Consider the following 11,351-nt stretch of genomic DNA (forward strand, 5'->3'; position numbering starts at 1 on the left):
GGGAAAAACAATGCAACACAACCGAGAAAAAAAAAAAAAAAAAATACAATTGTTTCTCATGTTTTATCTGACTGTAGAAATTCCAAAGAGGTCTAAGAAGATCCCTAAGATGTTCTAGGGAAATGTTAAAAGATTCCAAACCCTACATTCATTTATTATATTTCATGGTATCAAAAATACAAACAATAGAAGTTATGTTTTCTATCTGGAAATATCATCATCATTCTCTCATCTGCACTTAGTAAAGCATAGGGCCCAATTGCAGCATATCAGTCAACATTTGTAATATACATGAAGATATGATAATCAGTCCTATGCATCAGGTGCCATTAAAAAAACTGTAAAGTATAAACAAAACTGTAAGATATAACGCCATATCACTCTGTCTTTGCATACAGATCTCGCTTCCTCTATATTCATACATCTCCTTATGCACGCCCGCCGATTATTCCAACTTTTGACATGTCCATCCTCAAGTATTTGTTGGACTTGGTATAATATCAAGTAATAAATGTTGCTTATTGATACTAAATGAATCTGAGATTTTTACAACCAAGCAACCAAATTTGTCAAAAAGATAATATCGTGGGATAGTTATTACAACTAGAGAATTTCAAAATCAGCATTTTTGGGTTGCCCAATAAAAACACGTATTTGTATCTTCCTGCATTAATGCTACAAATAGACAAGTCACGCATTCAAATCATCATAATATGATTAAAATGAATCATGAAAAATCATCATAATACGATTTGAACAAATCATAAAAAAAACACAAATGCTGATTTTGAAGTTACCTCATTGTTGTAATTACCCCATCGTATTATATTATAGTTAATAATCTGGTGTTATATTTTGTAGGGAGCTATCCAAGGTCCGGGAGAGTTTGCCGAAGGTCTGATGCTTGGAATGCGTTCTCTGTTTGGGCACGCAGTGGGGGGAGCAGCTGGTGCTGTATCTCGCATTACAGGAGCAATGGGAAAAGGTAATTTCCATGTCACGGTATTTGCTAAAAATTAACAGCTTTGAAACTGAAACAAACAAATCTAAAGAAATGAGTTCTGTTTTAACAATTTAAAAAGTCAGTAGAATTGTATTGAAAAGATGTCAACGCTCTTATACAAAAATATGTAATATCCTTGAATTTTATCTAGGTTGAGTTTATTGTTGTTTTAACCAACTCTTAAAATTAAGGTCTTCGATTGAAATAATAAAATCTAGAAACGTATTGTTTTCTCATTTTTATTAAATGGTATTTTTTTTACTTTTCACCATCATTAGTTGAAAACTTAACATTATCATCAAATTAAAAATGACAATTTACTCATGAAATATAAGAAAAGTTCTTTGGATTGTTAAATTTTAATGTAAAATCAAATAAATGTTAGTCAATATTTGTATATAACTACTTACCGACTTTTCTATATCTACCGATTTCAAGATGTACCTGTCTCTTCCATGCAAATCCATTCAATCGGACTCACAAATCCCACTATACATCTTCACCATAGTAGTTGCACAAAAATATAAAACCGGGGATAGGACCCGTGTATTAGAAGCCAACACCAAGTGCACGCTGGTGTTTTATACACATTTTTACTAACATTTATTGAAATGTTTGACCACAAAGTTAATGCTTTAAATATTAACAAAATATTTATATTTTCTTAGATATTTGGAATATAGTATTATATTGTAGATGACTTTGTTAGTTTCTAACATAAATTTTCAACAGGGTTGGCTGCATTATCACTGGATTCCGATTACCAGCGCAAGAGAAGAGATATTATCAGTAAACCTCCAGCTAATTTACAAGAGGGAATTGCTCGGAGTGGAAAGGGACTTCTGATGGTAATATGTTTTGCTAATTATTATGTTTACAAGTTTGACTACAAACATGACATTATTCTAGGTAAAAGAAATTATGTATAATAGATAATGTAAGTGACACGACTCAAAAATCTGTTCCTCAGTAAATTATTTTAGCGGTTTTAACTTGTTGAAATGCATACAATAATTCTTAATTTATTGTTTAAGCACCTATTTATGTGACCTGAGATTTACAATAAATGTTCATCTGTACTTTTGAAACGTGGACTGAACATGATTTTTGAGGTGTCTTTTTTGCACCACAACATGCCAGGAGGCCCAGTTACAGTGGTAAATTACAGCACAGAATACCTAGGCTTGAGAAAAATCACATTTTGAATTTTTGTGTTTTGACCGAGAATCGAACCTGGAACCTTCCGCGCGTGAGTCAAGCTTTTGTTTTTTAAACCATTTATTTACACATAAGTCACTACTTTGTGTAAATAATGAGTTATAGGGGGATGCAATCACCACAGCATAACATTGTAAACAATATTTTAACAAAAAAAAAAAATTATGGAAGAGATATGTCGATGACATTTTCTCGTCGTATGGACTAGAACAGAATGCCAGTTAACCTTATTTCTAAAATTTATCAATTTCTTAAACAAAAAACAAATTTACATTAGAAATCCAAAAAGATAATCATTGAATTTTTTTAGAAATAACATTAACAATTATAAAAAAAAAACAAATAGAATTTAACATATATCAGAAACCAGCGTAAACAGATACTGTCATTGATTATTCATCCAATTTTTCACAAGCATGCCGCCTTCCATTTGATGTTACACCAATTGGTCCTTTATTTAAAGGTGATTTTAAAATTAAACTTTGTTAAGTTTTGTTAAATTGCAATAAATAATGGTTACACTTCAAAATGAATTCATACCCTTTTAATCAATAAATTGTTGTATCCTCCTGTGAATACCAACAAAGATAATGATAATACTTGTAAATGTAGACGAATTCTATAAGATAAAAGTGATAAAATAACGGGATGGATTGATATTTATTGTAATATTTTTTTATTATATTTATTTATTTAATGCCAGGAAAATGCAATAACTAGTGCATTATGAGGCCGACTAATCTTCACTCGATTTTTTTTGGCAGGATTTTTACCTGAGAATAGACGCTGAATAAATTTTTAATAAATGTCAATCCACTCTAAGTTTACCGCGGTGTGTGGATTTGGATATGTGTGAAATGAGCCATTCTCTGTTAGATTTCACATGGCTGGTTTGTTTATTTCTACTAATAATGAACACAGATAAGTATTGTAAAATAAACAATAGTAAAGCAGCAGTCTTGTATTGTTAATTTACTTCCATTCTCTCAAAAACTGTCTCTGTATCTACAAATTATTTCCAGGGTGTGGTGGACGGAGTTTCGGGTGTGTTCACTAAGCCTATCGAGGGAGCCCGTGAGGAGGGTGCTGTGGGCTTCCTGAAGGGACTAGGGAAGGGTGCGGTAGGACTGGTGGCGCGACCTTCTGCGGGGGTGGTAGATTTCGCTTCCGGTTCATTTGATGCCGTCAAAAGGTTCCGAAATTTTAATATTAAATACTTAGGGCCAGTTACATCACAAATGTTATAAGTTAAATAATTCTTGTGTTTTTGTCAAAAGAGGTTGTTTTATCATATAACCCATTTTGACAAATACACTGAAATTATTATTTAACTTTAGACTTTATTGGTACTTGCCTTACAGTTATTTAAACTGTGCACCTCGATTAAGTTTAGTCCCTGTCTGCATAATCCATGCACTAAAACGAATGGTATAAATCATAATGGTGTTGACCTACGTTGTGTCCGTTTTTTTCCAAATGTAGCACTAAAAGTAAAACAAATGGTCAAGTTTATACGTCATTTGAAAGAATTTTTTCTGCTCTACAAGATATTGTGTTTGCTTTTACATTACAAAATTTTATTTTCTTTGATTACAAGCCTTCAAAACGAGCATTTTTGACGCTTCTTTATGTTCGCGTTAAATTGAGGGAATTAAGGAGAAAACAGGGTCTAAGTTTTACTCTTGGTGTTCATTTTTAAATAATAAAAAAAAGAGACACATCTTATATTAACACCTAGTATATAAACATGTTTTTTATATTTTACTTTATTTTCATTACTTAACGGGTCTGGACATCAGACATTACCACTCCAGTTTGCAGCAACGAATATTGCTTCGTCAGTTGCCATCCTCAAGTCATCCACATTTGTGGACTCTGCAGCAGATGAGGATCATTCTGCACCTCCCCGCAATTGCAGCTCGTGTCATTTCCCTCCGAAAGCCTCACCTCTGTTGATTATTTTTGCACCTAGTCACCTTTATCCTCTGTCTGTTTAGAGCTTTCCACGTAGGGAAGTCCAAACTGTGTGCGGTGTTTGTGTTTTCGAATAGCGTTATCCAGAGCCTATCACCAAGCTCCTCTCTCCACAGGTCCTTTCTGTGTTTTTCTGCAGAGGTTTCCAAGTCAGTTTTTCGTTACTCGTGTATGGGTTTAAGACGTCTAACAAAAAGTCATTCAAACTGAGAGTCACACAGGGAGCCATGGAGCGAGCGATGCTGGGGATTAGTCTTAGAGATAACAAAAGAAATGATATCAAAACAGGAGTGCTGGACATTATTGTAAGAGCTGCAACGTTGAAATGGCGCTGGGCTGGGACCATATTGCTCGCAGCTCGGACGATAGATGGACAAAATGTCTCCTGTGAAAATAAAAAACGTAGAGCATTTTTTTAACATAATGGTTAGCAAAAATGATAAACGATAACCATAGGGTAGCTTATTGTAGGAAGTCCAGCGTCCGTTATCCTCTGCCTAGTTGCTGCAAACATGTATCTAACAGCTGAGGCTGTGGTTCCGTGGCTGGTTGCATCACTGGTTGTATTACATCTTCAATCTCAATTTTTGTTTCAGTCCTAATAATAATACTACTTATTCCTTAGAGCAATAACCTAATAGAGTCGCCCATACGGAACAAAACCATTCTATGATTATTGACCATGAAGTTAACAATGGATTACAGCAATACAACGGACTTTAGGTACATGGGTTGAGAATTTCAAGGCGCAAACCAAAACCATCCATTACACGCTTGTTACTAAAAATGAAACTAAAACCAAATAAAAAATTTGGAGCCCCTTTGTTCTATGCAATAGAGCTTAAGGGCTTCTCTAGAGAATTATTACTCTGAGATTTATTCATTAAATTTATCAGTTACCCGCATTCAGTTTCTTGCAAACCAATTCATTGATGATTTTGATTTGTTTTATACCTCCAATTTCATATCAAATTATGTGTTCTTTAAAAGAATCAATTGGAAATTCAATGAAAAATTAGATTTTTAGTCTTGTTTTTTTATACAGTGATTTGTATCTACATTTGTATGTTTATACGTGTAAAAGCTAATTGAAAGTGTAATTTAAAATAACAAAATGTTGTCCAGGGCTGCCGATTTGTCTTCAGAAGTAACAAGAATGCGCGCTTCACGCTGGCTCGAGGCTGATGGTCTGGTTAGACCTTACTCTAAAAGTCACGCCGAAGGGTACAAGTTACTCAGGGACTTGGACAAGGTAAACACTTGTGAATATCGTGTTTTATTAAATGACAGGTTAATACTTTAATCCGCTCAGATTTTGTAGACCAAAAACCGGTTTGTACAAACATGTTTCTTGTAAATTGGCCGGTGTATTGCAATGGACTAGCACCTGCCGATGAAATATACCTTGAATTAATAATTGAAATTAAAAGGAATAACCCGCTAAGCTACTGTTTTAGAGGCTTGTCAACAGGGAGGAAAAAAAGGATATGGAAGGAAGTTATGAATTATACACCACAACACCCAGACCAATTGTGAAAAAAAACTTATGCTGGTTTTTTTTTTCTCGCAACTGACGGGAATCGAAACGCAATGCCAGTTTTGCAGTTGGCCATTTAACCAACTGAGCCACGACGCATAAGAATGACAGGCAAATTTGAGGCATTTTCTCTTTACTAAAAATCTCTAAAATATTCATGAAATTATGACATGTAATTTTTAATTAATTGGTGTTCAATTGTGAAAGAAAAAGAACAGAAGAATGAAACAAGTGGCAAAGAAGGGATATAAAATGTTTATTTATGCAAGGGAAGTTTGAATTCTTACGTTGTTAGATTATTGTAGTCTGAAAAAAAATTGATCCGTAAAGACTAATAAAATATTAAATAGGTGTATGTCAAATAGACATTTTACATTGCATAATATTTATATTACTGTTTGTTTATTATCTTAGAAACTAGGCCAATTTATTCTGCATTTAATGTTTGTCAATTATTTATGGAAAGGTTTGTTTTCAGGGGAAGTATATTGCTACAGATATTTTCGTTTACCACGTTTGGGTAGTGGCCACGAAAGAAGTTGTTCTTTGTACTGATAAAAGGATCGCATATCTAGAGAAGAACACTGTATTTGGTGGTTGGCAGGTAACGAAAATATTACACATTTTCTAAAACATAACATAAAGGTGTATCTAAATTTTTCTATTTCCTCCTATCTACTCCACTCTACCCTTTCTCTCTACTGAGTTATTTACAATTCGTTAAAAATAGCTCAAAATTTAAATATTCCATTTCCCCCCACCTACTCCACTCTACCCAAATGGCTCAAAATTGAAATATTTGAGTTAATCATAAGAATGCTAATATTTCTTTAATTAAAAAAAATATCTCTATTTTTACTAACATACATAACATTCATATACAATATTATTAATAATTTCACTATGAATACAAAAAACTTTGTGCTCATTTACCAACACTAAAATATGGCATATTTACATATTATGTATTACTAATATATTTAACATTAATAATTCATTTGATTTCTAAGCTCTATTCACTGAATTTTATTATTGATTTATTATAGGCGTATTAAATCATTTATTGCAGAAAACAAAAAAATAGCATTAATTTCTAAATTATAAAGCTAACTACATACATGATTTCACAGTAAACTCTTTTATTCAAACATATTTTTTATAGTTTAATTTTTTTTTATTTTTTACAATATCCTTTATATAATATACATTTGCTAACCAATACCTTTTGAGTTTTGGAGAATTGATATTGATTTGCAAGTTTAAAATAATATCACTGTAATTATCTTGTAATTTTCAAAGTTACAAAAAAATATTTAACAAAAACTTTTAAGTCTGATGATCGGCCCCACAGGTTAAACGAATAAATATTATTTATGTAACATAATATTAAAAATTGATAGTAGACTGTAATTATAGTTCTATGTACAGATGCACTGTACATTAGAAAATTGAAAAGCCCGGGAGTCTGATGGTCTAATAAATATATGTAAATACAGTAAAACCTCATTTTTACATTCCTCGTTTTTACGTTTTCCCGCTTTTTACACCAACATATTAAGGTCCCACTTTTTTCCATACATTCTCATTCAATTTTCCCCCCAATTAACTTTTTTTACATTTTTCATAACCCAGTTTTACGTCGATTTTTTTTCGTAACTCATTCGATCTGTAAAAAGACGAGCCGCGCGCCGCCGCGTGAATGGAGAGTAAAATCAAGGTAAAAAAAAAATTGTGTAAATTATTGCCTCAAACTAAATTCAAAGCAGGTGCAGTGTAATTGACCATTTTGTTTAAGTGTCTAATTTTGACGTTTTACTAAATAGTGACATGCAGTTGACGCATGTTTAGGAAGAATAAAGTCTTTACATCAATAAATTACGATGCAGAAAGTTTGAAAAAATGGCAATAAAAATATTATTTGATGTTTTACACCCATAATGTGAAAAGGAGATAGTTTAAACAGTTCTCATAAAAGTGTGAAACAGTCAGCGATGGAAACGGCAGTTGAAATTTTGTGGTGCCATACTAAAAATAGTGATACCATATAAAAAAAATTCCCAATATTTAGGGAAAAAATCGTTATATCCATTTTATGCAAGGTCAAATTTTTATTTTTGTGTTTTTAAGGTTAAGTACCTAGATAAAATTATTTATGCATGTATTTTTTTAAATTCAATAAAAAAATAACACATTGCAGTTTTGTTTAAAAAAATACAAAATATTTTTAATTATATCATTGGCAAATATGAATAATCCCCAATCATGACAGTTCTTACAATTTTTCTTCAGTAAATTTAGTACAATAATTATATTTTAATGAAATTTATTTTTTTCCATACATTTTTCATTTTCTCACTTTAAAGTTTTCCTGAGTTTTAGACTTTTTTTGTTTCTCCCTTTAAAAATGTAAAACAGGAGTTTTGCTGTATAAATATTTATACTGGTAATTTTTTTTTAGATTGTATGGTCTTATACATGGCTCGAATTGTCAGGTGTACCAAGTGTCGTGGATAAAGGTGTATTCATTCCGGTAGTGGATGGAAAGAAACGTTTCTTCAGTTCGGCCACGACAGGAAAGCTGATTCTCCTCCACGATGAGGCCACCAAAACACAACTTGCGGAACACTGTTCGCGGCTTATCAAGGACTCTCGCTGACAGGAGGACTGGGTCGCCATGTCCAGGGGGTCTGGTATAGTGCACGAGGCTGGTTCCCCCAGAACACGGTTCCCGTGGGGAGTTTCACTTCGTAGAGTTGCCATGCAGCTGGCTTACTATTTCAACTTGCATCACTTGCAATCGAGCACTTACAGCACCGGGTTTTATTAATATTTACATTTAGGTTTATTTTTATACGCCGTTTCCGAGTCAGATCAAACTTCGAGAGGATATTCCTCCTGAAAACTAATAAAAAAGAAGAATCCGAATGAGTTTTTTTATTAATCGATAAAATGTGATTTGACTTCCAGGAGTTAGCTTACGTAAAGTGCACACGTTAAGTAAGTGGTAATGGAAATAGGCGAGAATCCGATCGGTAGTTTTTCAAAAACATTAAAACTATTAAATGAATAATCACTTGGTATTTTATACCACATGAGTTGTTTTCAAATTTTTACACAACTTTAATTGTAATAATTCAGTTCATGTGATTTTCATTAAAATTGATTGGATTTTTTTTTAAGATTAACACAATTATTTTTATGAGTTTTGCAGTCTGGCTCTAAAGCCGTGGGTATTGTAATACATATGGTATTATGCGGTGTCAGCTGATTGCTATTTCAGTGACAATAATATTCGAAAGAATGAAAATTAAACACAAAAGTTAACTACCTCTAAATAGCATTTTCACAAATTGTCAACTACGGAATATTGTTTAACTTCAAATTGATTTTTTTAGTAATACAATTTGGAAATGTGTCATTTTAATATTATAAAGTAAATATTTAAAATATTATTTTCAGCAAATTCACAAGCAATTTGAGAAAGACACAAATTTTGTAATTTTTTTTCGTGTGAGTTTTACATTTTTTTCTGCAGTTGACAAAATATGTATTATGCTATATTATTTACATTTTTTCTAATAATATTTCCATTTTCTACTACTATGAAATCATTTTTGTCAGCATACTAAATTTTTGAATTTGAACACACGCATGTATACTTTTTCATCATTTATTGTTATGACCATTGAACATTCAGTTTACAATGTAATCTTCTTTTGCACTTAGAAAGTTTACATTAGTTTGTATGTTGTTCCGCTTTTTGTAAATCGTGCATATATTTTCATACAAAGCTTTTTGTATTGTAAAGTAAGTAAGTGCATTTGTAATGTGTATTTTGATTATTTTATTTACAAATAATATTGTACCTGAATTTTTTTGCTGTAGCACTAAATATGAAAAATAAAAGAACTACACAAAAGTATTAACTATATTACAACCGTTCAATATGTATGTATTTTATTAGCTTTCCATCTTACAGTATATGTATGTATTAGTTTGCCATATTCAGGTGCTAAAATAAAAATACCAAGCAAAATAAAACATTTTGTTAATCTAATGAAAATGTCTTACCGTTAACTTTTACAACTTCCCTTTTAAACAATGATTTAAGATTATTTTTTCAAAATTCTAATTCTTCCATGTTCTAAAAACTTGTTATTTATATGACGTACTTGTAAACTATTTTAACATTACTGACAACCGGTTCAGTAATCTTCAAACGTTATGAACCAATGCAATAGGAACATCTATATTCTACAAAGAAAATAACATTTTGATATGAAACATTGAAAAACTTTACAATATTTTAAGGTCTAGTGTAGTCTTTTTACATGTAACAATTTCTGTGTGAAAATCATTGTAATATGACATTATTTAATAGTATTTACAATACTTACAATGCACAACTTCATAATAATAATATTTTTACTAATCAAATCCTATATTCTTCCATATTTAATATTTTTACATTTATATTTCATTGATTGACAATAAACTCAGAGATCCTAAGATCTAACGCGCTGATCTGCGCTAACGTAAGTTCTTTTCTTACCTAAATTCAATTCATGAAGGATCTCCAAAAGTACAATTTGAATCATATTTTGAAAATTATAATTACTCTTATATTTGAAATATTTATGTACCTATCTTAGATGTATTTTTTGGCCTTTGTGTGCTATTGTTTATTGATGCAATGTATATTTTGTATAACTGTGGTTGCATTCAACAAACATATTAAAAACATTGTACGAAATAAAAAAGTAGCTTATTAGAGACTGTATGAAACAGAAGTCTTAAATCACTTAATTAGATTATTTTACGAGAGGTCAGGGATACATGAAATAATTTGTATTTGCATTTTTTTCTGGTTTGTAACTATACTATACTTATTTTTTTTTTGTAAAAGTAGAATTGCTACTCTGTTTTTTTCATTTTTGTTCACTTCTGCTTAATGTATGATAAATATTAGCCATGTTAAAGAATTTACCAATACAATACCACATTTCTGAACAATCGTAGATTTCATTGACTTACATTTATGTATAAACATATTTCTGCTAGTCAAATATTTAGAAAATATATAATATATTGTGATGTTAACAGTGAAAAGTAAATACATATTATAGAAATAATATGTTATATTATGTTACCTTTTATACCATATTATTATAATTCTGTCAAAATTAAAATTGACAACATCAATCATTACACAAGAACAAATTTTGATCATTAAAAAAAATGGGAATCAACTTTTACAAAATTATTGAATAGTAAAATTTATAAATTTAAGCCACAAAATGGCATTACATTCCCCTAACTGTTCATTGCATTTCAAAATTGATAATTATTTTACTCACAGTTGTTTGTATAAATGATTAAAATTAGATTTATTTGTTCATAAATTTTTATTTAATTTTCAACATTAATTTGCATTTAACAAAAAAATATTTTAAATTTATGGAGTTCATATTCTAGCATATAAACTTATCAGAATAAGAAGTCAATTTTATTGTTTTAAATTTTGTATAATATTTATACTATAAACAGTAAACACAAATTGCAAATCTAATAATTATCTATATTGGTCAATTGACTTACGCTATGACTTACAAAATGTAT

At 30.7% G+C, this 11,351-nt stretch overlaps 1 protein-coding gene across 1 annotated transcript in view; it reads left to right on the forward strand.

Annotated features, from left to right (window-relative positions):
- Vps13 (vacuolar protein sorting 13C) overlaps positions 1 to 9,638 on the forward strand; it is a 68,065-nt gene extending 58,427 nt beyond the window's left edge. The window contains exons 51-56 of the mRNA XM_088243395.1: positions 862 to 985; positions 1,736 to 1,851; positions 3,244 to 3,413; positions 5,321 to 5,447; positions 6,211 to 6,336; positions 8,191 to 9,638. Of these exons, the coding sequence (XP_088099521.1) occupies positions 862 to 985; positions 1,736 to 1,851; positions 3,244 to 3,413; positions 5,321 to 5,447; positions 6,211 to 6,336; positions 8,191 to 8,388 (861 nt within the window). The 3' untranslated portion in view covers positions 8,389 to 9,638. The remainder of the gene's footprint in view (positions 1 to 861; positions 986 to 1,735; positions 1,852 to 3,243; positions 3,414 to 5,320; positions 5,448 to 6,210; positions 6,337 to 8,190) is intronic.
- The last annotated feature ends 1,713 nt before the right edge of the window (positions 9,639 to 11,351 follow it).

Source organism: Micrasema longulum, unplaced genomic scaffold, assembly GCF_059751315.1.
Source record: "Micrasema longulum isolate JH-2025_06_02 unplaced genomic scaffold, ASM5975131v1 h1tg000210l, whole genome shotgun sequence".
NCBI lineage: Eukaryota > Metazoa > Arthropoda > Insecta > Trichoptera > Brachycentridae > Micrasema > Micrasema longulum.